This window comes from Polypterus senegalus, chromosome 12 (genome assembly GCF_016835505.1).
Source record: "Polypterus senegalus isolate Bchr_013 chromosome 12, ASM1683550v1, whole genome shotgun sequence".
NCBI classification, from domain to species: Eukaryota; Metazoa; Chordata; class Cladistia; order Polypteriformes; family Polypteridae; genus Polypterus; species Polypterus senegalus.
This window is the reverse complement of record NC_053165.1, coordinates 157,727,975-157,755,866: the sequence shown is the minus strand read 5'-3', so window position 1 is coordinate 157,755,866 and position 27,892 is coordinate 157,727,975. Positions and strand designations below refer to the sequence as shown.

General features: G+C 45.4%; 1 protein-coding gene across 1 annotated transcript; it reads left to right on the top strand.

Moving 5' to 3' along the window:
• Positions 1-1,633: 1,633 nt before the first annotated feature.
• LOC120540012 (volume-regulated anion channel subunit LRRC8D-like) lies at positions 1,634-22,192 on the top strand. Its single transcript, XM_039770455.1, has 5 exons — positions 1,634-1,794; positions 4,727-5,586; positions 14,613-14,863; positions 16,053-17,450; positions 19,691-22,192. The coding sequence occupies exons 2-5, from the start codon at positions 4,729-4,731 to the stop codon at positions 19,755-19,757; spliced, it is 2,574 nt and encodes an 857-aa protein (XP_039626389.1). The 5' UTR covers positions 1,634-1,794; positions 4,727-4,728; the 3' UTR covers positions 19,758-22,192.
• The last annotated feature ends 5,700 nt before the right edge of the window (positions 22,193-27,892 follow it).

The window sequence follows — 27,892 nt, the reverse complement described above, 5'->3', positions numbered from 1 at the left end:
TTTATTTCCAGTGGTCCTAGCCCTCTGAGAGCCACTCCCAGAAGGTAAAAAAATGACAAATTTCCAACATAAGCATGTGCGGTATTGTTTTAGACTAGTTTATGGTCAGTGATTATGAATTTGATAATACTAGCTGTGCTATCCAGCTATGACCACCATGTATCTGTTATATGCAACTTGGCATAGGATTTGTAAAAACAGGGTTAATGCTTGCAATGCACCATCTGTTGGAATGTGAAATGCAATACGTTTTTTTACTTCAAAAATGTACAATTTGCAATCTGTTGAAATGAAAAATGCAAAGCATTTTATTACTACACAAGTGTGTAATGCGCCATCTGTTGGAATGAAAAATGCAATGCATATGTCTCTGTTACATACCATTGGGTATGGGGTTTATGAAAGCAGTGTCAGTGTTGGTGATGCACCATCTGTTGGAATGACAAATGCAATGCTCTATTACAGTAGTTCTTAAACTACAGTATAGGTGACGCCTGAACTTGGGTCGCTCTGAGGAGTGAATTATAATACTACTGAATGAGAAAGGGTTGCAAACAGTATACAGAAAGCCTTGGGTTGCAAGACAAAAGTTTAAGAACCACTGCTCAATGATTAAAAATGTTTTTGATGCACCATGTGTTGGAATGACAGAGACATAGCAAGTGGACATACATGCAGACACTTATCCTTGTAGTAGGGTGCATTTCTGAACCTTTACTAGGGACATGGCCCTCTATGGACCTCCATCAGAAGGTGAAAAAATGACCATTTTTTATTACAATCAAGAATCTTTAGACTTTAAACATTTAAACTGGAGCAAACAGTTAATATCTCAAATATGTAACTCGGCTATTCTTGTTTATTATGCACTTCTACCTCATTAAATAAATGTATAACGTTTCTTAGGAACACCCCAAAATTTGAGTGGCTTATGCTAATTCAGACTTTTGTATTTTTGAACTTAATAAATCAATTGTAGCAGAAAAATGTGTATTTTTTGAGGTTTATGAATGTGGGGAGAGGGGACATGCAAGGTGTGGATGTAACGGAGCAAGATGAAGAGGACAGCAAGATATGGATGAAGATGATCCGCTGTGGCGAAAACTAACGGGAGCAGCCAAAAGAAGTAGAAGAAGAAAAAAATGTCTTTAGGTTACTGTTGACGATGTTCGTAAGTTGTGTGAGTAAAGCTGCCTAGAAACGAAAAAGTAGCCCACGTCAGCCTCGTCGACCTGCGGGGCTCCTGCATCCCGTCTCGACTTCACTATCGCGACCCTCGAATGTAGATAAGAAAATAAATAAATAAATACATAAATAAAACGAGCCGTGAGGTTGTCGCCGGGGAGGCTGCAGGTCCTTCTCGGCGCAGACATCTCGAGAACCTTGGGGGTCTGTTGGTTGCATTAGACGAAGGGTTAGTGCGCTGATAATAATAATAATAATAATAATAATAAAATACAGACAAGCTTATGAGCGAAAGGTAAAACTGACTTATTTATAAAGAAAATGTTACAGATACAGGGGCACTCGAGACAAGTTTAAACAAAACAACGAAGGGGGAAGCGAAGGAAAGGAGGAGCTCCGGCTCGGAGCCAACAGCACAGAGAAGCGACAAATAGACCGCGAGGGGGCGCACTTTTCCGGTTTGATTAGCCGGAGGAGTTGAACTTGGAGTGGACAAGACGTGCGGTCGTTCGGACGGAGTGCACCTGGACATGACGATGAAGAAGTGGGATCTGCTCTGCGGGCAGCTGGGCACGTGAAGTAACGGAGGTCCCGGTGGAGCCACAAGCGGTAAGGGTCGGGGCGCGCGGCGGGCGGCGGGCGGCGGGCGGCGGGCGGCGGGCGGATGGGTGGCGCGCTCCTCATCGTACGAACACCCCCAGGCAGAGGCGGGCAGATGAGCCTCCTTTTATTATTTTTTTCCCCTTTTCTTAAATAGCGTAGCTTGTGATGGCGACGCTGCAATTGTACTTTAGAACCCCCGCCCCTTCCCCCAGGCGCGGACCTTTGCTCAATGGCGTGTCTGCGATTTCCGTGCTTGCGACGCCTTTTTTTGGGGGGGGGGAGTTTTGGCGATCCAAGTTTTCGGGCCGAGAACTTCGTGCTGACTTGACGGACGGCTGGTGTGTTGGCTGGCGATTCGGTTTGCCTGAGGGGTCCGTTACAGCGCGAAGTAGTGTAAAGCAGCAGACCACCATTATTTCACGCAGGCCAGTCTTCCTCAATTCTGTTTTTATTTATTTATTTTTTAATTGCCTAATCTGTAACTTACGCGAGATTCTCTAGCTGAACTTTTTGTCGCACTTTATTCCATTACGGTGTCCCTTTGTCGTCCTGCGGTGATTTCGAGTCTCGTAGGGTGGCGTAACGGTGAGCACCGCGGCCTCACTGCACCTGGGATGTGCGTTCAAATCCGAATCCAGCCTCCATCTCTGTGGGGGTTTAAATGTCCTCCCGGTCTCGGTATAAGCGTCCTCTTAAATACCAAAGATGTCCGTGCAATTCGGTTTTATTATTACTATTATCGTGTTATTCGTGCAATGATCAAATCAGCCAATCACGTGTCAGCAGCTCAATGCATAAAATCCTGCAGATTCAGGTCAGGCGCTTCAGTTCATGTTCACATCAAACACCAGAATGGGAGGGAAAAAAATGTGATCCCTGTGGCATGTGTCATTCCATGGGACTCTGGGAGAACATGCAGGCTCCATGTAGACTGCCCATAAATCACGGCATCTAAGCGTTTTAGAAAAAGTCAGCCGCTTGCCATTTGATGGTATCTGAGCATGGCGATTAAAAGGAGATCAAGCAGCCATGAGGTGAGTCATCCGACAAGCATCTCCATTAAAACCCGGACACGGCCACAGGCTTACGAGATGTGTTTACTCTGTTGACTTACTGAAAGTGATGCTTTCATCCTCTGTGGATTACAAACAACCACACTTGTTGATGTGTTTCTACGAGTGGCGCGCCGCCTGCTGAAGCGCATCACGGTGGGGGTCACACGAGGACACACAAACAAGATGGTTATATTGTGCCTTTCTTGTCCAAAAGCTAGTAGCATGTCTAGTCGAAGTAAATTGGAGCGGCTGCAGGCTACAAGCTGCAATTATGGTTATGCAAGGGACACTAAAATGTCATTTTATACAGCACCTGTCTGATAGGAAAGCCATCTCACTGCTAATAACAAGTTTTGTACAGTTATGTATGTGTCTTTGTCAAATGGAGCAACTGCAGGCTACGTGATGGTTGTCATACCAGGATATAAAAATGCCATGTTATATAGCTCCTTTTTATTAAGATGACAAAATTTAGAAGTAAAAAATGCATTGCATTTTTCATTCCAACAGGTGGCACATTACACATTTTTGTAGTAATAAAATACATTGCATTTTTCATTCCAACAGCTGGTGCATTACAGACTTTTGAAGTAATAAAATGCATTGCATATTTCATTCCAACACATGGCGCATTACACACTTGTGTAGTAATACATTGCATTTTTCATTTGAACAGATTGTGAATTGCACACTTTTGCAGTAATAAAGTGCATTGCATTTCTCGTTCCAACAGATGGAGCTGTACACATTTTTTGTAGTAATAAAATATATTGCATTTGTCATTCCAACAGATGGTGCATTGCAAACATTAACCCTGTTTTTACGAATCCTATGCCAAGTTGCATATAACAGATACATGGTGGTCATAACTGGATAGCACAGCTAGTATTATCAAATTCATAATCACTGACCATAAACTAGTCTAAAACAACAACTTGTTGATGTGTTTCTACGAGTGGCGCGCCGCCTGCTGAAGCGCATCACGATGGGGGTCACAAAAGGACACACAAACAAGATGGTTATATTGCGCCTTTCTTGTCCAAAAGCAAGTAGCATGTCTAGTCAAAGTAAATTGGAGTGGCTGCAGGCTACAAGCTTCAATTATGGTTATGCAAGGGACAATAAAATGTCATTTTATGCAGCGCCTGTCTGATAGGAAAGCCATGTCACTGCTAATAACAAGTTTTGTACAGTTATGTATGTGTCTTAGTAAACTGGAGCAACTGCAGGCTACTTGATTCAATGGTGGTCATACCAGGATATACAAATGCCATGTATATAGCTCCTTTCCATTAAGATGACAAAATTTTGAAGTAAAAAAAAAGCATTGCATTTTTCATTCCAACAGATGGTGCATGGTGTTTTTATGTCCTTGTGTGACCCCAAGTGAGTCACGTAACCTGAAAATGCTTCAGTTACTGCCATAAACAAGTATGGCACAACTGCTTATGATTTTGTAATTGGAGCGACTGCAGGCCACATGATTCAGTTACAGTAATACAAGGACACACAAATGTCACTTTGTATAGCGCCTTTCCATTTAGACGACCATCTTACTGCCGTAAACAAGTTTAGTACATTTGCTTATTTGTTTTTGTAATTGAAGCATTTTCAGGTTACATGTCTCACTTGGGGTCATACAAGGACATAAAAGCAAATTCACTTTCACTTTATATAGCGCCTTTCCAGTAAGAGCAGCATTCTGCGCCTATTAACGAGCATTCAGTAATCGCATGATTGTTTTTTTGTTGTTTCTGGGACATTTCCAGGTTACATGATATGGATGGGGTTACCCAAGGCCAATATAGCACCTTTCCATTAAGAATGCCAGATATTCTACACCCGTGGACACTGACAGGCTTCTTGTGTCTTCTTTGTTCCAGACATGTTTGCCCTCAGTGAGGTTTCCTCCCTCAGTGAGACTCAGACCACCTTTAAGATCCTGAAGCCATGGTGGGATGTCTTTATGGAGTATCTGGTCTTCGTCATGCTCATGGTTTCCATTTTCGCCGGGACCTTGATGATCTCCAAGGACCAGGTCGTCTGCCTTCCCCAGGACTACGACACCCCCACCAATGCCAGCGCTCCAACCCCCGGCCCTCAAAATGAGACATCTGTCGCCCCAAAGGTGGCACCCACCCAAGCGCCAGCCCAAGGTGGGCGCCCGACGAACCTCGACTACCAGCAGTACATCTACATCAGCCATGTGTGCTACCAGAAGGCCATCCCCTGGTACTCGCGCTACTCCGCTTACGTCATCCTCATCCACTCCATCCTCCTGATGGTCAGCAGCAACTTCTGGTTCAAGTACCCCAAGACGTCCTCCAAGATCGAGCACTTCATCTCCATCCTGGGGAAGTGTTTCGAGTCACCCTGGACTTCCAAGGCCCTCTCCGAAACGGCGTGCGAGGAATCGGAAACCTGCGCTGCCATGGAGAGGCTCATGTTCTCCAGCATGCCGTCCAAGAGTCGAGGGGCCAATGTCTTTGAGCAAGGATACGGGAGACTGAGTAAAGATTTGGGAGCGGGTACACCCCTGTGGGCCATGGCCAGTATGTCACAGCTAGCCAGAGCGAGTTGTGCTGCTGCTGCTGCTCCTCCTTCTCCGGTGGACAACCCCGTGACTTCGGGACCCCCTTCTATGACGATCCTGGACAAGAAGGACGGGGAGCAGGCCAAGGCGCTTTTTGAGAAGGTGCGCAAGTTTCGCATGCACACGGAGGATGGAGATCTGGTCTACAAGGTGAGTGGGGCCGGGGGTCCTGTTGGCCAGACATGTTTCCTCTTGAGCTTTTTGGTGGTTGTGGAGTGGGAGTTGCATGTCATGGCTCCTCTTGTGGTTTCCTGGTGGGGATGATGTGGCCTGAGTGCCCCTTTAGGACAAAAATGAAAGAATGTTTAGTGTAATTATAGACAACTGAAATACGCAGTCAAATACCATCCATGATCAACTCTAAAGAGGTTGGTGGTCTACTGCTTAAGATCACGGACTGCAGTCCAGACTCCTGCCACTGTGAGACCTCAATCCCACCCATTCCCCAGATGGAAAGGTTAACCAGTTTATGATAGCCCTGGATTTGTAAAGGGCCACCATAGAAAGGCGCTATATACAATAAAGGTAATTCATTTGATTGTTAGATGCTGTTTGAGTGCTATGGAGATCGCAGGCCTGATTGAAGCCTACAGTGCCTATCCAAAGTATTGGACCCCCTTGTATGTTCTCACATTTTGTTGACCTCCAGCTGGGTTTCTTACTACTGGTTGATGCCTCAGGGAGAAGAACTGTTTAGGCGTCTGCTAGTTTTAGTTTTAATTGACTTTAAGCTTAGTAACATGATACAAGGAACACAGATAAAGAGTTGGAGTCCCACCTTGGTAACCCCTGTGAGTGGCATCTGGGTAGGACAGGCTTCCCAGCCAGGATGGAGGTTGGCTGCCGGCCATGATGGAAGGACAAGAGGCGTCTTCCACTCAAAGTCATAATCTAACCGTACACAAGGTGGCAGCATCCAACTAGTGGGACATCCATTGGTCTAACCGCAGAGCAGGCTGGGACTTGTAGTCCTATGAGACAGCCCTAGTTGGGTTCTTGGGGGAGTTGCAAGGGACTCATATGACCCCCGTCTGACCTGGAAGTGCTTTCAGTGTGTGCTGCTGTGGCACTAGAAGTACTCCCGAGTTTCCTGTGAGGACAGTCAGAGTCAGGAGGCGTGTGGACGAGGCTTCAAGTGAGGCGTGGAAAGAGTTAAAAGGCAACTGTGTTATTCTGGAAGAGAATTTGGAGAACGGTGGAGGTAAACAATAAAATAAAATAAAATAATAACGTTCTTGTATTTGAACCCTGGCCTGTGTTGTGTAGTTGTGTTGGGGGGGGTTTGAGACGAGTCCAGAACAGAACTGAAGCAGGCAGCTGGTCTTTCAGGGTTATGAAGCTAGATGGCAGGAGGGGGCGGGTCCAGGAGGACGGACTCTGGTGATGGATGGGCTGTCAATCATCTGGTCTGCAAAGCGAGAGAGAGAGAGAACCGGAGAACAGCGCCATCCTCTGGCTCGGCGGGTAACTGCATTCAAAGGAGCCTCCTTAAGCTGTCTCCCGGGTGCATGTGTGTGGAGGGGGAGTCAGAGGTGGTCCTTTTTGACATGGTTAGTGACACACAGGTCTCCTTCTGGTGGAACAACACAGCCATTGCTCTTCTCAGCGGACGTCACGCCACATCATCGTCGCCAGTCACTCTCGTGTTTAATGGGAATGAGTAGCAGATGGCTTGTGAAGTGGGAAGTCACGGGTTGACTAAGCAATCAACATGACATGATCATCGTTCCCCAAGGAGGACCCTCATCCTCGCTTTGATAATCAGCAACGATTCTTCAAGGGGGGGACACACGCTATGATGATCGTCCCCCAATTGGGGGTTTTGGTGGGGCAGGGGGTGTCCCACATAGGGTGTGTGATCCCAAGGAATATGTTTGAAAGAAATTACAGCTTTACTAAACCAAAAACTGTTTATATATAATTGTGAAACAGAAGATATCCCTCCCTGTTTTCGCGGAGGTGATACTAAGATGAAGAAAGAGAAACGGCACTAAAGACAGGATGCACATCCTGTAACCTCGTTGAACATCGGCTTACACTCCAATAGATATTTAGTCGAAGGAGCTGCGCTGTGACGATCATCCATGAACCTCCAAGGGGGATGTCCCCACATGACACTGCAGATCACAGGGGCACATTATAAACCTTGGGGGTGTCCAAACCCCATTTTGACAATTGGTCGATATTCTCCACGTGGGACCCCCAGCCCCACATGCTCTGATGATAATCTGTGAACCTCCAAGGGGGTCCGCTTTATTGACTGTCAACACTGAAATTAAATTCACAGCTCACAGGGGCACATTTCAAACCTTTGGCCCGCACCTAAACACTATGATGAACATTTAGGGGGGGGCACAACTGGGTTTCAGAAAGCCTGGTCGACAGCATTGAATCAAAGTGGCCTGTAGAGCCACAGAAAAAGACCCTTTAATGTCAAAGTGAAATCCGATCTCTGCAAACTGGTCCAAATGAATTACAAAAATGAAACACTAAATCACCAAAGGCGTGAGAGTTTGTATGATAATAAAAATGTGAGAACTTCCAAGGAAAGAAAATATTTTTTATGGGCACCATATGAAGGTCAAGGTCTTTTTATTGTCACATGTGGAATGTATGGTGACATTCTTATTGTGTGATGTTCCTTGCAGGCACAAAAATTCAAAAAAAGAAAATCAGGAAGAGAAAAAAGCAGAAACGTAAATTTACCAACAATAAAACACCGAGGTCTTCATGTCCAGTCCCTCAGGGCAATCTGATTGGTCAATTTGTCTTTGTTGTGACTGGTCACTTTGTCATTGTTGTGACTAGTCAGTTTGTCTTTGTTCTGACTGGTCACTTTGTCTTTGTTCTGATTGACCAGTTTGTCTTTGTTCTGATTGACCACTTTGTCTTTGTTGTGACTGGTCAGTTTGCCTTTGGTGTGACTGGTCACTTTGTCTTTGGTGTGACTGGTCACTTTGTCTTTGTTCTGATTGACCAGTTTGTCTTTGTTGTGACTGGTCAGTTTGCCTTTGGTGTCTTTGCCTATCTCATCACCCTGCCATACAGATGTACTTTGTGTAAATTGCGCTGAATTGTAGGACGATGTACAGACACACCGTCTGCAGTGAGATGTTCTTGCAGATCTTTGGAGGTGATCTGTGGTTGTCTGTCACCATTCTCACAATCCTGCCAGTGCATATGCCACTCCTGTATTTTTCTTGGCCTGCCAGACCTGCTGTGTTGGTTTAACAGCAACTGTGCCTGTGGCCTTCCATTTCCTGATTCCATTCCTTACAGTTGAAACTGACAGTTTAAACCTCTGAGATGGCTTTTTGTAGCCTTCCCCTAAACCAGGAGACTCAACAATCTTTGTTTTCAGATCTTTGGAGAGTTGCTTTGAGGATCTCATGCTGTCTGTCACTCTTCAGAGGAGAGTCAAAGGGAAGGAAGCACAACTTGCAATTGACCACCTTAAATACCTTTGACCACTCATGATTGGACACTCCTGTCTATGAAGTTCAAGGCTTAACGCGCTCATCATACCAAGTCATCAGCACTGAGCAGTGACAGGCATTCAAATCAGCACAATGACAAGGGGACCCACATTTGTGCACATCCAGTTTTTCACATTTGATTTTATTTCAACTAAATACTGCGTCACTAAAAATCTTTGTTCGGAAAACACCGCAGTGCTCAGATGTTCCTAGGAGATGAAAGACATACCACTGTTATCTTTACTGTTGAAAGGAGAGTCGATTATTATGCAGGCTGAGAGGGGGTCCCAACCTTTTCATATGACTGTAACATCTTTCTGTGGTGACAGAACATCATAACGTTTGTGCTAAATGCTGAACAGTTGCTTCCCTGTTTCTATAATGGGAATCTGGGCTGGCAGAGTGACTCGCCTAAAGGGCCCAAAGTGAGTCAATGGTGGGGAACGAAGTGGCGGTCTTGTGCCTTCAAGTCACAAGCTGCTGAACTGAGAAGCCTCCGCACCCTAAGAGACCTGACCGGCCCCCTCCGGGACCTTTCATGGTTCCTGCACAGCAGCACCCCCTAGTGGCTGCATCCCCTCCAGTACTCTCTGGATGCCAGTCTTTCCCAACAATATGCCTTTACCTTGGATGATAAGGTGCTTTACAGGTAAGTATAACAACAATAACATTTATTTTTATAGCACATTTTCATACACACAGTAGCTCAAAGTGCTTTACATAATAAAGAATAAAAAAATAAAAGACACAATAAAAACCAAAATAAGTCAACATTAATTAACATCGAATAAGAGTAAGGTTCAATGGCCAGGGGGGACAGAAAAAACAAAAAAAAACTCCAGACGGCTGGAGAAAAAAATAAAATCTGCAGGGGGTCCAGACCATGAGACCACCCAGTCCCCTCTGGGCATTCTACCTAACATAAATGAAACAGTCCTCTTTGGATTCAGGGTTCTCACGGAAGGACTTGATGATGATGGTCACGTAGACTTCTGCCTTTTAATCCATCCATCATTGTTGGAGCATCATGAAGCTTTGAGTAGGTGGAGGTGACGCAGGCCAACACCACAGAGAAACCGGAAAAAGAAACAGAAAAGAGAGTAGGGGTCAGTAGTGATTTTAGAGCCACCATGAATAGTTATTATGAGGAAATTGAGCATACAGAGTACAGCAGAATAATGCAACATTAACGCCTCCGGTCAAAGGTGATTGATTGTGAAGGAATATTTCAGGCCAAATAAAATACATTGTGACCACCAGGGTGCGAGGTAGCACCCCAAACTCCCTCAGACACGACACAGTCCTGGGTTCAAACACAACATCTTCTTTATTTTTCTTGCTGGTGTGGTGTGTCATGGAGAGGACGTGCAGCATTGTTCATAATGGCACTCAGTTCTGTTTTCATTCTTTCCTCCACTTCTACCTCCATTGTGGGTCTCGTAACATAAATGAGCCTGCCCTTTTAATTAGCTTGTTGAGTTGGTGGTCCTCGCTCTTGAAGTGATGTGACCAGCCCAGCACACCACATTGGCCAACACAGAGTTGTAGAAGATGTGAAGGATGTCACCATCCACAGTTAAGGAACACAATCTCCTAAGAGTCTGGGCTCTGCCCTTTCTCCTCCAGTTCCTCTATGTTAGGAGACCACTCTAAACTGTCATTGATGTGGACCCCCAATGCAGTGACGTGCGGTGAAGTTCATGGCTGGTGACTCCTTCAGAGTGAGATTTACAAATAGATGAACCCAAAGAGTAGCTTCTTCGCCATTCAGTTGGCACATTGCCTACTGGTTATGTTTCATAACTCATTCTTTACACACACAGAGGTAAGGCGCATATTTGGCTGAGAAAGAACGTTACGTTTATAGCGCAGAGAGCGCATTTGCTCGGCAACCTCCACGTGTTCTACAGTTGCTGTTGCAATTCCACAATCCAGATGTAAGTATCGGGAGGTGTACAAAAAAACGGATTTCAATTTTGACCTTAAGTGAAATATTTGGCTGTTTTTTAAAAGCTTTTAATTCTGATGCTTTAATCAATTTTAATACAGATTAGGGGGGCTTCGCTCGCCAACCCCCGATTTTTGTTTTTCCACATATACACTTTTTTTTCTGTAAAAACAATATTTGAAATCTTTTAAATGAGGTCTGTGAGACGTGTGTTTGTACCATAATTCAGGATAGCTTTCTCTGTTTGGAATTTCAGCACAGACAAAACGATCTTCATCATCAGCAGTTAATTTTTTTTTTTTTTTTTTTGCAAAATAACCAATAAATGCATGTGAGGTAAACTCCGTTTTTGAAAATCTCTTGACTTAAGCCTTACAATATTTCCATACTTCTGACATATCACCCATGTCCATATATTCGATCTCTATTCGCCTTTTCGTTGTTTCTCCGAGTAATAATTTCTCTTTCTTTGCGCTAATGCGATTTTTACTTTCTTTGGTTTGACACGGTCGTTTTTTTTTTCTGCTTTCATATTCGGTATCTTGCTCTGTTTGTGTTTCGCGCCTGCGTTTTTTTTTCCTTTGAATTCCAGTTTTCATCATCTCTAACCTCTGCGGTGGTCTGGCGCCCTGCCCGGGGTTTGTTTCCTGCTTTGCGCCCTGTGCTGACTGGGATTGGCTCCAGCAGACCCCCGTGACCCTGTAGTTAGGATATAGAGGGTTGGGTGATGGATGGATGGATGGATTATCTCTAACCTGCTCTGCATGTGTTTGCCCCCGTGTTTTTAACCTTTTTATGACGTTTTACTTTGTTTTTACGGAAGCGTATTACTGCCACGACATAATAAAACAAATATGCTCACTATCACGTTATAACGTGAAAATATTACATTATACCGTGAAAACATCACGTTAAAACGAGAAATCGTATCATGTGATAACGTGAAAATATAAGATTATAACGTGAAAACATCACGATAAAACGACAAATAGTATCACGTTAAAACGTGATAATATTTCACGTAATTACGTGATAAAGTTTCATGTTATAACGTGAAACTTTTTTGGTTATCCAGTGAGGAGTGCACGTCTGCAAATGAAACGGTCAGATGGCTCATTTACACGACTTGATCAAATTCTACTTTATGCTTGGGGTCAGACATGGAGAGATTCTGCTCCTGCTGACTAAGGTGGATGGTTTTGTAATAAGTATGCGTACACTGAGAAGAATTTTAAAAGACATGGGGCTTTACAGAAGAAAGAATCAGTCCGACATTTTGGAGGTAGCATCATTTCTCATTGACCAGCTGGAAGGGCACGGAAGGCTCCATGGATACAAGCTACACCATCTCAGCTGCATTCAAGCTGGGCATGTTGTGACCCAAACCACGGTGAGGCATTTAATAAAGTTTCTAGACCCCCGTGGTGTTGAGCAAAGACGGAGGAATCGACTGATGCGACGCGTGTACATTAATCCTGGACCTAATTTTATGTGGCATGTTGACTCTTATGACAAACTAAAGCCGTTTGGAATACTGTATGTATAAATGGAGCGATTGATGGTTTTTCAAGGCTCATGATATGGCTTCATGCTTATTCAACAAACAGCGATCCCAAGTTTTAACGTGATACGATTTCTCGTTTTAACGTGATGTTTTCACATTATAATGTAATATTTTCACGTTATAACGTGATAGTGAGCATATTTTTTTTATTATGTCGTGGCAGTAATACGCTTCCGTATGTTTTCTACTCTATATTTGGTGATTATTTTCCCTTTTTCGAGTAATAATTTCCGTTTGTTTGCGCTCCTGCGATCTTTACTTTCTTTTTTTTTATACTTTCTAATTTTCCTACTTTCATATTCTTTAACTTTCTCCACATGTGTATCGCACCAACTATTTTTTGAGCCTTTCCAATTCCTCTGCTTTCATTATTTCTAACCTGCTCTGCAGGTGTATAGCGCCAGCGTCCGGGTTGGACGTGCTTTTTTTCAATTCCACTTGTTCCAGGCTGATAAGTACTTTCCTTATTTTCTGAATTTGCACCTAGATTATTCTTTTTCTTTTTTGTCTCTCCAACGCTTGTGAGTCTCTTCTCCGCGTTACTTTCTTCTTCACTTTGTCGTCAATTTCTCATTTATAACGTACTGTCCTTGTACGCTTTATATGCGCTGAGAGCCCTGGATCTGTGTCTGCTCAAAGCCAAAACACGACTGAGTGTGTTTGCTGGCCGTGCTCTTATTTCTAGGGTGGCCCGGATCTAATTATGCAATTTTCATTAGGCTATAACAACGTGCAAGGCAGGAATTTGGACCGCCTGCAGTGCATAGGACCACGATCTCCCAAAGCAACAAAATGTCTGACCGGACTGGTAGCGCCAATCACCCGAATTGTATTGTTTTCCTGCATTGCCTTAAGAGTTACATAATTAGATATGGACCACCCTGTATTTGTGAGTAGGGCGTGTCTTAAAGGATCGAATGTTCTGCGTCATCGCGAGACGGTCCTGGGTCAAACTCTTGGCACAAAGTCTCATGTTTAAGGTCCCCGCGAGGTACTCTGTGGCCAATCTCTCTAGTCTGGCGGGTATTTTAAGTGACTCTCATGATCTTAATGTGAAGATCACGTCTCGTCGACCTACTGTTTCTCTCCAGCATTTTCTTTTATAATAGACCGTTCAACAAAAGGATAACAAGAAAAAACAAAAGAATATTTTATTTAAGGGCAAAATTTAGTTTTTAAATATTGGATTTTTTATTTCTAAGTCTGGTCCCATTTTTTATAAAATTGAAAACCGTTCATGCTCTTACCGTTATTTGTAAATGAAGTCCATGCGCCGATCCATGTCCACGAAAATCTCCGTCACTTTCTTGTAAAAAAAATCCTCAATTTCCATTTCCATTTTGTCAGTCAGTCGGGACAAAAAATAAAAATAAACGGACTACGGACCGCTGCGGCGCACTTGACTTTCTGATGTCGCTAACTCCTTGGCGCCAGCAGCAACGAGGAATTGTTGGGCTCACAAACGCCCCCTTCAGGACGTCACGGTACTGTCGGCCTCACACTGTCTTTTTACTGCGTTTTTATGTCCGATCAGCAACACTAAACATGTCACACGCACTCATTAAAGATATTAGCCAGACTGTGGAAAGTCAGGGTGTATAATAAACGTGTCTGCACAAATTATATTGGCGACGTAGAGAGAGACAGCGACAGGCACGCGACAATCGTGTGAGGAGGGTGCTGTCTGAGGTGAGGCGAGCCTCGCGTTTCTACCCGGTATTTGAACAGGAAATGCGTCAATTCAGCGATTTTGACGATAAAAATGATAAGAATTATTGGAATCGTACAGAAATCAAATTTAAAGCATAGAGCAGTGGACATATTTATGTTATGTTACCATTATTGTTTTTTTTACTTTCTCTGCCTCCCCTGACCGCACGTCCCTCTGCCCCAATTCAATCCTAATATTTAGTTGCAGACGAGAAGCAAACTCCTCCACCGCTTTTCCAACAATCCACGTGAGCTCCGGCAGGTTTATTGGCCCACGCGGGTCACACAGGAAGTCAATAGTAGGAACTGAACCTTCTTCTTTGTGATTGATGGCCCAAAGTGGTGGCCACGATAAAAGTTGCTCTTTCTGTGCTTGTTTTTTACAATTGTTTTTTTAATTGTACCAACTGTTAGAATGCCACACGGACCCCTGTGGTGGTTCTCAGCCTGATATTCTGTTCTTCTTCCCCACCCTCAGATCTACGTGGGCCAGACGCTATTCAAGGTGCTGAAGTTCCTCCTCATCCTGGGCTACATGTCCACCTTTGTGGAGTCCATCACCTTTGAGCACGTCTGTCGCCCCCACATCCGCAACCTGACGGGCTACAGCGAGTTCTTCTGCACACACAACATGGCCTTCATGCTGCGCAAGCTCCTCATCACCTACATGGCTCTGGTTTGTCTCTATGGACTCACCGGCATCTACACTCTCTTCTGGATCTTCTGCAGGTATGGCTGACCTCTGCCGGGGGATGCTCTGTGAACGTCTAGTAGGTCCATCCATCCATTATCCAACCCGCTATATCCTAACAACAGGGTCACGGGGGTCTGCTGGAGCCAATCCCAGTCAACACAGGGCACAAGGCAGGAAACAAACCCCGGGCAGTGCGCCAGCCCACCGCAGGGCACACATACCAAGCACACGTTAGGGACAATTTAGGATCGCCAATGCACCTAAACCTGCATGTCTTTGGACTGTGAGAGGAAACCCACGCAGACACGGGGAGAACCTGAGAAGCGAACCCGAGTCTCCTAACTGTGAGGCAGAAGCACTACCCACTGCGCCACCGTGCCACCCTCTAGTAGGTCCGAATGTTGGATATTTGTGTTGTGAAATGCGTGTGCCAGTTTGTTTGGGTTGCTTCCTTTGTTTTCTGTTTGTTTTAGATGTTTAGCTAAACTTTCTTCAAACGGTTGTATTAAGTGATCTTTCTGCAGCTCGCACTCTTTACACCCATCTATTTTATGCTGCTGGCTCAGTGCAGGTTGCAAGGACCAGCAGTCTAAGCAAAGAGGCTCAGATGCCCCTTTTTACCCCAGTCAGCTCCTCCAGGGGGGCATTACCAGGCTAGCCAGTGGAGGTATTGCCCTGAATATGCCCTCTCCTCCAGTCCTTCCATTATAGGGGCGTCCCGGCCGGGTTTGTGCCACACAGTCCACTTCTTCTCCACTCCTCAGGCTTCCTCTCATGTTCCAAGATTCCGTTAAAACAATCTGGATAAAATCTCCACTGCTGTCCTCCACAGGTATGTCGTCTGGATCGACGGCCATCCCGTTCTTCATCCTCTTCATCCAACTTCCTCCTTGTGAATCCGTTGCACTTCCCGATTTTCTCTCTCTCTCTCTCCATATCATCCACCCTTCTTTTTCCCTCTCATTCTCTTCATTCATCAGCCTCTCCAAGTACTCTTTCCATCCACGCTTCTAATGAACTGGTGGGCCGTAAATCCAAGGTGCTGCCCCCACCACTCTACCTGGCATGACTCGGATCCTTTAATCGGGTTCTGTCTGTTAACACTTCCTGTTGTGAACGTCAAGCGACTTCCGAACACTTGACTTGCAGCCTTTGCCGCCCTGCCAGGTTTTCACGTTTGAGGCCCTCACTCCATTTTGTTCTTGTTTCTTCTCTCCTTGGCAGGTCCCTGAAGGAGTACTCCTTTGAGAAGCTGCGGGAGGAGAGCGGCTTCAGCGACGTTCCCGATGTCAAGAATGACTTTGCGTTCCTCCTTCACATGGTGGACCAGTACGATCAGCTCTACTCCAAACGGTTTGCCGTCTTCCTGTCGGAGGTCAGCGAGAACAAGCTTCTGGAGGAGAACCTCAACCACGAGTGGAGCTTCGACAAGCTGCGGCAGCACGTGTGCCGCAACGTGCAAGGAAAGCTGGAGCTGCAGCTCTTCATGCTGTCCGGCATCCCCAAGGCCATCTTTGAAATGACCGACCTGGAGGTGCTCAAGTTGGAACTGATCCCCGAAGCCAAGCTGCCCGCCAAAATCTCCCAGATGTCCTCCTTGCGCGAAATCTACCTGTACCACTGTCCGGCCAAAGTGGAGCCCATCGCCTTCAGCTTTTTGCGAGACCACCTCAAGGTCCTTCATGTGAAGTTCACCGACATCGACGAGATCCCTTCGTGGATCTACTCTCTACGGGGTCTGGAGCAGCTTTACCTGTCTGGGAATTTGAATTCGGAAAACAACAAGGTGATTGCCCTGGACTCTCTGAGGGAGCTGAAGCACCTAAAGGTCCTTCATCTGAAGAGCAACATTACCAAGGTGCCATCGGGGCTGGTGGAGGTGGCCAGCCATCTCACGGAACTGTCCATCCAGAACGATGGCGCCAAACTGCTCGTTTTCAGCAACCTGAAGAAAGCGGGCAACCTGACGGAGCTGGAGCTGCTGCACTGCCAGCTGGAGCACATTCCTCATGCCATTTTCAGCCTGTCCAACCTCCAGAAGCTGGACCTCAAGGGGAACGCCATCTGCACCATCGAGGAGATTGTCAGTCTTCAGCACCTCCGGCGGATGACCTGCCTCAAGCTCTGGCACAACAGCATCGTCTCGGTGCCTCCGGCCATCGCTCTGGTCCGAAATCTCGAGTACCTCACTCTCTCCCACAACTGCCTGACCAGCGTCCCTGTGGCTCTGTTCACTCTCAAGAAGCTGAGACACCTGGACCTCGGGAGCAACCTCATCGTCGGCCTGCCCAAGGAAGTGGGAGAGCTGGACATGCTCAATTACTTCTCCATCAGCAACAACAAACTGGAGATGGTGCCTCCCGAGTTATTCCAGCACTGCTCCAAGCTGAAGACCCTCAGCCTAGCGGACAACTGTCTGACCGCCATCCCACCTGAAGTTGGCCTGCTCCTTCAGATCACCTACCTGGACCTGCAAGGGAACAGCCTGGAGTCCCTGCCCGTGGAGCTGGCTGGCTGCGTCATGCTGAAGAAAGCCGGCTTCCTCGTGGAGGATGAGCTCTTCAACACCCTGCCCTCCGACGTCAGGGAGAATTTCCTGGAGACGGACTATTCATCCCCGGTGTGAGTGTTGGGACCTCTAGACTTGGAAGGCCCTCCTTGTAGCTTTAGATTGCGGTCTTCGGTAGCTGAGTCCATCCCTGTAATAGTGGACCACAAATTCAAGTTTATAATAAAATGAGACTCGTCCCACCGAATCCAAATCCAAATGTATGGAAAAGTGCAGTGGAAGTGTTGCAGCTGGCCGGCTGGTGGTCTCATCTCATGGAGACAAACGAGTTGGGTCAACAACATCCCGCTCTGATTTATCCTACTGAATGTAAACTCTACGCTGTAAAATATTGCAACAGGGTGGAACTCGGATCTTGGGGAGATAAACAAGTTGTCACATCAAATTTGAGATAATTCCAAAGTGGATTTACTCCAATAAATCCAATTCCCACTCTTGGAAGAGTGCACTGTAAATTTTGCGTCTGGCAGGTAATTCAGTCCTACGGACACAAAAAAGTTGTGATAAAAGAGTCCAGTTAATTTCAACATGGCTTTATCCCACTGAATCCAAATCTTGCAATTGGAAAGGTTCACTGTAACTTGAGCAGCAGGCTGGAAATCGGATCTTGTGGAGACAAACAAGTTGTCGCGCCAAATTTCAGTTAATTCCAAAGTGAATTCATCCCAATAAATCTAAATGCCACTCTTGGAAAAGTACACTGGACATTTTGGGGTCTGGTCGGTAGTCGGATCTTATGGAGAGAAAGAAGTCGTGACGACAAACTCCGAGTAATTCCAGCCTTGATTCTAACTGCATCCAAATCTTATGCTTGGAAAGCATCCCTGTAAATTTTGTAGCTTGCCGAAAGTTGGAATTTATGGAGGCCAAGAAGCCATGATGACAAAATCCAGTAAATCCAGCCCTGAATTATCCTACTGAATCCAAATCCTACACTTGGGATTTTGCATTGAATTTTACTTTAAATTTTGTAGCTAGAAAGAAGTTGAATTTTATGAAGGCAAACGATCCATGCTGACAAAATCCAGTTAATTCCAATTGGGATTTATCCTACTGAATCAAAATCCTATGCTTGAAAAAGTTCATTTTAAAATTTGTAGCTGGCTGGAATTGGAATTTATGGAGGTAAATAAGCCATGATGACAAAATCCAGTTAAATCCAACTGGGATTTATGCTACTGAATCGAAATCCTACACTTGGATTTACATTTTCTACAAACAATTTTAATTTAAATTTTGTAGCTATCTGGAAATCGATTTTTATGGAGGCAAAGAATCTATGATGACAAAGTTCAGTTAATTCCAGATTTGTCCTACTGAATGTAAATCCTATGGTTACTGCAGATGTTGTAACTGGTAGAAGTCAGGTTTTATGGAAGCAAGCAAGTCTTGATAAGCAATTCCAGTTAATTCCATCTGGAATTTATCCTACTGATTCCAAATCCTACACTTGGAAAACTTCATTGTAAATTTTGTAGCTGGCAGGAAGTTGGAATTTATGGAGGTAAAGAAGCCAGGATGTCAAAATCCAGTTAATTCCAATTGGGATTTATCCTACTGAATCGAAATCCTGCACTTGGATTTTACTTTAAATTTTGTATCTGTCTGGAAATCAAATTTTATGGAAGCAAAGAATCTATGAAAACAAAGCTCAGTTAATTCCAGATGTATCCTACTGAATTGAAATCCTGCACTTGGATTTGCATTAAATTTCAACAAACAATTTTAATTTAAATTTTGTAGCTGTCCAGAAATCGATTTTTATGGAGGCGCCGAGTCCATGATGACAAAGTTCAGTTAATTCCAGATTCATCCTACTGTATGTCAATCCTGCTCTTGTTAAATTGCACTATAAATACTTCAGCAGGCGTAAACTCTGCTCTCATGATAAGAAACAAGATGTCACATCAAATGTCATGTAATTCCAACCTGGATTTTTCCCACTTAATCCAAATCCCATGCTTGGACGGATGCACTTTAAATATGGCGGTAGCTGGCTGGCAGTCGGACTTTATGGTGGCAAACATTCCTCAATGACAAATTCCACTTCATTGCCACCCAGGGTTATCCCACTGAATCCAAATCCCACACTTGGAAAGGTTGCTGCTGGCTAACAGTCCAGTATTAAGGAGACAAACCCGTCGTGACAACAAAGTCCTGTTAGTTCCAAGCGAGACTTGATAACACCGCACCTTATATTTGGTAGCCTCCTGGACATCGGATCTTGTGGAGGCGTTCAGGTTGTGACTCTGGAAGCAGACTGCAGTAAGAACCTCTCTCTTTCTCTTCTCAGGTGGACTGGCATCTCGCCCAGGGCGTCCCTTCTCCCTTCTGCCTTGTGTCCAGTGTGGCAGATCTGAAAATGGACCCGACCATCTGTGACAACTCAGGACCAGCCTTCGCCAGGGAGACTTGTCCGGCTTGAACTCTCCATCGCGTCCCATCGTTTGATGTGTATGGTGACTCTGGATGAGAAAATCTGCCACCTGGCGTCGATGCCATTTGATTTTGCACATTTTGGCCACCAAGTGTCCTTAGGCTCTCCTACTGGCTTGACGTTCTTTCATTGTTGCTTTCCTTTTCCCGGTGCCGTCTGGGATTTAGTGAATATTTTCATTAATATCTTGGAGCGGATGCCTTGATTTTTTTTTTTTGTTCCTTTTCTATTTGCATCCAAGCCCGAAGTGACCGCCACGGCAATTTACAATGGAGTTCCCACAGCACCCTGTCCTAGGGGGCCGGAGGCATTCTCGTAACTTTAAAAAATAAATCAAATTCCCACGGAGAAAAAAAATAAGACGACCTTCGTTGCGCATTATAACTCCAAGCCGACCTGAAGGCTGCCCAGACGTGTGACGTCTGTTCCTAATATCTCTGAGATTTCTGATCTCGCATCCTGATAGGAAGAAGTCTGCTGATGTGTTTATTTTTAGCTGCGCTCCGAGTTTATTCCACTGTTTCGTGAACTGCATTTTCGGACGGCTTGGATGTGTGCGACGTTCACACTAAATGACGCAAGCGGATCAGAGACTTGAAAATGAATTTGGAATGTCTGGCGTGATCCGTCTTCACTCACCCCTCTGCCCATCCATTTTACGCTTAATGGCAGTCAGACATTTGGCAGACGATTAATGAAGGTCCAGAGGGTTTAAAGGAAAATGCGATCCTAAATTGTCCCGTGTGTGTGTGTGTGTCCTGTTGTGGGCTGGTGCCCTCCTTGCGCCCTGTGCTGGCTAGAATTTGGCTCCAGGTGACCCCATGTTAGGATATAGCGAGTTGGATAATGACTGACTGACTGGCGCTGGGACCCTCCACCCTGACAGCCTGAGCACCGCGTCCGGGGGATACAAGGGTGGATATGAGAAGGAAAGGCTCCAAGCCTCTGCTTAATCCTAAATTTCGGGAGCAACACGCGGCACCTCAGTCTTATCCTCATTTAGCTGCAGCCATCCAACTCTTAACGGCAGTCAGACATTCAGCAGATCATTTATGAAGGTCCAGCAGGTTTAAAGGAAAAACGCTTTGGTCCTGCAGTGCTTGTTTGAAGGTCCACGCTGGGCCCAAGGGTCTCTTAAAAATGAAAGAATATCTGCAGTTCAGTGAGCGGGCAGTCCACAAAGGGTGGTACAGGGTAAAGGTGGAGTCCAGCATGTTCCTAAGTGAGAGAAGTAGATGTTGGCATAGTTTCATGCTAGTGCAGAAGGGTGCACACTGGCAAGGCAGCAAGCCCTATAAATATACCAGGTACCCTGAACTACAGCCCAGGCACCTGAGGGGGGTTGAGTGTTAGGTGCCAACCGGAAAGGAAGATTATGACCTTAGAAATGCATTGCCAGATCTTATGTCTCAAGGTGCCCGTCACTGAAGCTTCTTCTGCCCATTAACAGTTCTAGTGCCACCCTCTGTGACCAGAACCTCCACCTACATAACAGGGGGGAGCTTTTGTGGAAGTGAAACCACTAAGACCCCCTGTCCTGCAGTGCTTGTTTGAAGGTCCACGCTGGGCCCAAGGGTCTCATAAAAATGAAAGAATATCTGCACTTCAGTGAGCGGGCAGTACACAAAGGTTGGTACAGGGAAAGGGTGGAGTCCAGCATGTTTCTAAGTGAGAGAAGCAGATGTTGGCACAGTTTCATGCCACCTGAGGGTTGTGTTAGGTGCCACCTGGAAGGAAGAGTACGACCTTTAGAAATGTGCCTTAAGTGCTCACCGATATCTGCCCATCCAATGTATAGTCCATTAATTGAACTCTAGTACCACCTACCTAACGAGGGGGGTCTTTTGTGGAAGTGAAACCATGCCGCCCTTTCTCTCCCAAAAGAGATGAACTTGCTGAGGTGCCACCTGAGTTTTAATGCCCATGCCAACTAAGTAAGATCCTCTCATCATCTGGCAACCAGCATCCCCACACAGCCACCTTGCATCTCAAAGTTGTTTTTTTTTTAAATAATTTTTAATACATTTGCAAATATTTCTCGAGTCCTGCATGAAAGAGAAGTGACTTGCAGGGCCCTAAAATAGTTTGGGGTCCCCCATTTAATTGGGTCTCGATTCGTCATAAATAAAAGGTAAGAAGGTAAAGCGGTGCAGGGTGGCCTTGGAGCATAAGCCAGCCTTAAAAGTGACTCTGGAATGACGGGCGTGATCCCTCTTCACTCATCGCTCTGCCCATCCACTTTATGGGCTCATTTGCCTGACGCTTCATCCATCCATCCATTTTCTAACCCGCTGAATCCGAATACAGGGTCACGGGGGTCTGCTGGAGCCAATCCCAGCCAACACAGGGCACAAGGCAGGAACCAATCCTGGGCAGGGTGCCAACCCACCACAGGACACACAAACACACCCACACACCAAGCACACACTAGGGCCAATTTAGAATCGTGCCTGACGCTTTTATTTCACATTTCACATCCATTTTGCTTTTCCAGGTGGAGCCCAGGCAGGTGAAGTGACTTGCTGAGGGTCCCACAGCGGTGTGTCACCCCCTTGTAAGCCCTGCCTGACTTCTCTTCTTTGAGAGCTGCTGCCAGCGCATGCCCGCAATCCTCCCGTGTGCCACATCTGCCTAAGATGGTTTAAGCCACGTTCCTCTCCGGCTATTGCACATCTATTTTTTTTTTATAGCCAAATACTAATTTATATTTTGTATTTTAGAATTTAATTACAATAAAAAATTATATAGCTTATGAAATATCTGTTGTCTGTCTTTCATGTTCAAATAGTTTTTATTATATGTACAATATTGAGAATTTTTTTCAGCTTATTTACAGTGTGGCCACTAGGGGGCTCACCAGCACTCCAAACCCCAAGCACAACTGCACCACATAGAGTCACGGGTTCAAGTCCAGCACTTTTACACTTTTGAAAATTTACCAGCTTCATTCCTTCAGTGCTTTGGTGGCTCGCACATCTCCATACAGCCCAATTAATACCGTCAGTCACTCCCTTGGCTCCTTACGTTGTCCTCCATTTGTCCGAGTGCAGGGCTCCCGTTTAACTCTGGACCTGGGAGGACTTCCAGCGCGTAATCAGTCGCCTCCAGGAGGCACCACAACGGCCCTTGTATTGTCACTACTCAAGAGCTCCCCCTGGAGGCCCTCACAGAACCTGACAGGGCAGTTCCATGGGACTACAATTCCCATGCTGCCCTGCAGGCATCTGTAATGGGGCTTGCCAGACAGGATGCTACCACCCTATGTACGACGACGGGTGGGGGACAACTGTGCCCATTTGCAGGCAGCCACCCACTGTGCTGTCCTTCTAGGCTCCCAAGTCCATCTCTGGGTGTCGCTCAGTGGCTGTTAGGACACCAGCCCCTGTGTAGCTGCTGTAACATCCAGGGGTCCTGGCATGAATTCTGGGGGTCCTGTCCTTCCATTATCAAGGCCTCCTGGCCAGATAAGGGAGTGGTGGGGGTCCATACACATATGCACAATTATACCGGTGACATGTAGGCAATACCTTTTCAAAACAACACAATATGTTGGCAGAAAAATACAATAATTGTTACTTGGTAAAGCAGGGCTTTTTTTTTTTTTTGAGGACTGAAAATAACCTAAAAAAATCCTGCAGACGTCAAGTTCAGGTGATAGAGCGACAAACGACATGAACAGTGGTGGGCGACTGCTCAGCGAGGCCAGCATTGGCACAACAAGAAGAGGAGAGTCAACTGTTGAAGAATGAACCCCAGAAAAGAGGGCGGGGCCATGGGCACACCTTGCGGTGGCTGTAGATGGAGAGCCAAAGGCAGGCAGACCTAGGGGGCGCCATAGAGCCAGGTGAGCACTCACACAGATTTTGGCCTCCGTTGAGTGAGGTTTTCTAAGTCTTTGCTATTTCAGATATTTAGACACACGCACTACACCTTGACCTGAGGGTGCAGACAGTGGCGGTTTTAGAGTTGGCATCAGTGGCATACTGTTGTGCTCTTGGCGATTACAGGAAGGCTGACCCACAGAGCCAGGTGTGGCACAAATAAGAGCAGAGAGTGCCTCAGGCCACGTGAATTTCCATATCCATGAATTCCTGATAAATATCAATGTAAATGTGGCGAGTGAGACCACATTGTCCTGGCAGCTACTCTTCTGCATACTTGTTTGGCTGTGTCACCCACTCCTCTGCTCCTGCATGACTCTAATTGCTGTGTTTTGATGTGAGCGGTTCTGGCACGAGCTGTGATTTACCACCTAACATCGCTCAGAGGAACTCAGCCAAGCTTGGCAACTGAGAATATGGAGCTCACCCTGTCGTAAAGGTCATGGGAATCCTTCATGAGCCCAAGAGGTCATCCCACAAGTGGGATTTACAGCCTTATCTCCATGGAGAACATTTAGAAATGAGGTGCCAGTGGGGCGCTTCTGCTCTTAAGCTTGCATACTTTGAGTCACCATGTGACAGTGTGCCCAGCTGAGTGGCACGGGGACAGTCCTGTAAAAGTCAGGTGTGAGAATATCTGCCCTGGATAATAAGCCACCACTGTAACGCAAATAAGTAAACTTTAGTTATATAGCGCCTTTCATAAACATACAATCTCAAAGTGCTTCACATATACAATAAATAGATACATACATACTGTATATAAACCCAACTAGTTGTGGTACCCATTTAAAATGGGTGGAAATCTAAATAATAAAAGTAGACCTCAGACTTAATGTTTGCAGTGCAACATGCAATGTGTATGTCACTCTATTATAGGCCATTTGGTGCAGAATTTGTAAAAGCAGCATTCACATTTTTGATGTGACACCTGTTAGAATGACAAATACAAAGTATACGTCTCTGTTATATGGCATTTGGTATGGGATTCATTAATGCAGGATTAATGTTTATGATGTGCCATCTGTTGGAATGGCAAATAAAATACATCTCATCACTACAAATGTCTGTAATGCACCATCTGTTGGAATGAAAAATGCAATTCATATGTCTCTGTTATATGCCATTGGGTATGGGGTTCATAAAAGCAGTGTCAATGTTGGTGATGCACCATCTGTTGGAATGATAAATGCAATGCTCTATAACAGTGTTTCTTAAACTGTGGGTAAAGTCTGAACTTGGGTCACGTTGAGGTGTGAAGTACTGAATGTGAAAGGGTTGCAAATGGTTTACAGGAAGCCTTTTGATGGGTCACTGCTTGCAAAGGGAAGCCTCCCCCTGGGGGTGGTGATTGGTGGCAGTTCCATATGGAAAGGATACCCAGGATTAAACTTTGTGGTGATTATGGTCTGGAAAGACATACAAAAGGCAAGACTGGGTTGCAAGAAACAAGTTTAAGAACCACTGGTCAATTATTACAAATGTTTTTGATGCACCATCTGTTGGAATGACAGAGACATAGCAACTGGATAGACATGTATCCTTGAATTCAAATGCATTTTTGAGTCTTTACTAGGGATGTGGCCCTCTATGAACCTTCATCAGAAGATGAAAAAATAACAAATTTCCATTATCATATATTAAAAATCAAGAATCTTTACAGTTTAAACATTTAAACCAAAGTACGCAAGTTAATATTTCAAACATCTGACACAACTATTCTTTTTTTTTATTAGGCATTTCTACCTTCATCCATCCATTGTCCAACCCGCTGAATCTGAACACAGGGTCACTGGAGCCAATCCCAGGGCACAAGGCAGAAACCAATCCTGGGCAGGGTGCCAACCCACCACAGGACACACACAAACACACCAAGCACACACTACGGCCAATTTAGAATCGCCAATCCACCTAACCAGCATGTCTTTGGGAGGAAACCCGCACAGACACGGGGAGAACATGCAAACTCCACGCAAGGAGGACCCGGGAAGCGAACCCGGGTCTCTTAACTGTGAGGCAGCAACGCTACCACTGTGCCACCGTGCCACCTGGCATTTCTACCTCCTGAAGTAAATAATGCCATTTCTTAGTAACACCTCGAATTAGAACGGCTTATGCTAATTCAGACTTTGGTATTTTTTCAGCTTAATTGCTACAAAGGTTTATGATGCACCATCTGTTGGAATTACAAATGCAATGCAAATATCTTTGTTATTTGCCATTTGCTATGGGATTTGTAAATGCAATGTGCCATCTGTTGGAATGACAACTGTAATGCATTTAATTACTAAAAAGTGCTTGTGAGATGCCATCCGTCGAAATGACAGAAACATTTAAGCCTCATGGACACACAGACACTTAACCCCAAAAAAATCATAAAAATTGCAAATGTCACTTATTTTGAATATCTAAAATAAATAAAATCTATGAGGAGAAGTCTTAAGCTTTATTTTTAAATTATTTAGAGTGCTCTAGAAACGCAGAGCCGCAGGACGTGAATTTCAATATCTTGGAGCCTCCACCCTGACAGCCCGATCACCACGAGTCTTTAATCGAGTCCGGGGGATACAAGGGTGGATATGAGAAGAAAAGGCTCCAAGCCTCTGCTTAATCCTAAATATGGAGTTTTCGGGAGCAACACGCGGCACCTCAATCTTATCCTGATTTAGCTGCAGCCATCCAACTCTTAACGGCAGTCAGACATCCGTCTTCACTCACCCCTCTGCCCATCCATTTTACGCTTAACGGCAGTCAGACATTCAGCAGACGATTTATGAAGGTCCAGCGGGTTTAAAGGAAAAACACTTTGGTCCTGCAGTGCTTGTTTGAAGGTCCACACTGGGTCAAGGGTCTCTTAAAAATGAAAGAATACCTACACTTCAGTGAGCGGGAAGTCCACAAAGGGTGGTACCGGGTAAGGGCAGAGTCCAGCATGTTCCTAAGTGAGAGAAGTAGATGTTGGCACAATTTCATGCCAGTGCAGAATGGAGAACACTGGCAAAAAACGAAGCCCTATAAATATACCGGACACCCAGAACTACAGACCGGGCACCTGAGGGAGTTGAGTGTTAGGTGCCACCTGAAAGGAAGATTATGACCTTAGAAATGTGCCTCAAGCTTTCCCATCGGTGAAGCTTCTTCTGCTCACTGATATCTGCCCACCTGATGTATAGTCCATTAATTGGACTCTAGTACCGCTCTCTGTGACCAGAACCTTCACCTTGTGGAACTGAAACCACGCAGACCCCCGGTCCTTTCTCTCCCAAAAGAGATGAACTTGCAGAGGTGCCACCTGAGCTTTAAAGCCCATGCCAACTAAGATCCTTTCATCATCTGGCAACAAGCATCCCACACAGCCAACCTCCATCTCGAAAAGTTGTTTTTTTTTTTTTTTATTTTTAATACATTTGTAAAATTTTCTGGAATCCTACATGGATGAGAGTGACTTGCAGGGTCCTAAAATAGTTTGGGGTGCCAACCAGGCCACCCCGTTTAAATGGGTCTCAATTCATTATAAATAAAAGGCAAGAAAATAAACCAGTGCATGATGGCCTTGGAGCATAAACCAGGCGTTTAAGCAGCGGTTCCTTTCCTCCTTTCTGAACCGGGAGCTCCGCCCTGCTGAGAGTTTGAGTCGCAAGTGAGACTCCTTCTTCCTGGGGCGGGCTCTTTTATATGCGTCAGCCTAGAAGGGGTGGGGCTTGTGGGAGTGATGGGGGTGTGGTGTATTGGTCTCTTGGGCTGTCTTCTCTAAAGCGCAGAGGGAGGAGACAAGACAGCAACAGCGCCCCCTGTCACCTTGGGGTGGTACCACATGCTTGTTCAGAGCTGACTAGGTGGTCCTCAGATGCACATGCGTGACTCCTGTTTATGCCTTATTGTTCTGGGGTATTGATGTGTGGGAAAAAAATGATAATTTTAGCCCATGGCAGCAACATAACAAAACATATAAAAGGTGAAGTGTCTGAAGACTTTCTCAAGCTGCTATATGCTGTTATATAAACTGTGAAGGGCGGTCGGCAGCTCAACCCGGCCAGGACCACCAAAGAATGGAAGGATGGGGGAAGGCAGCTACTTTGGGACTCTGCCTCCCCCAGGACACAGGATTGTGACTTCCCTGCAGCATGGTAGTGTCCCGGATTCACACAGGGCACCATGGGATCTGGAGTTTGGCTTC

Coding starts and splice junctions, on each gene's coding strand:
- LOC120540012 (XM_039770455.1), top strand. CDS start 4,729: ATGTTTGCCCTCAGTGAGGTTTCCTCCCTCAGTGAGACTCAGACCACC. Junction 5,587..14,612: donor ATGGAGATCTGGTCTACAAG/GTGAGTGGGGCC, acceptor CCCCACCCTCAG/ATCTACGTGGGCCAGACGCT. Junction 17,451..19,690: donor ACGGACTATTCATCCCCGGT/GTGAGTGTTGGG, acceptor TTCTCTTCTCAG/GTGGACTGGCATCTCGCCCA.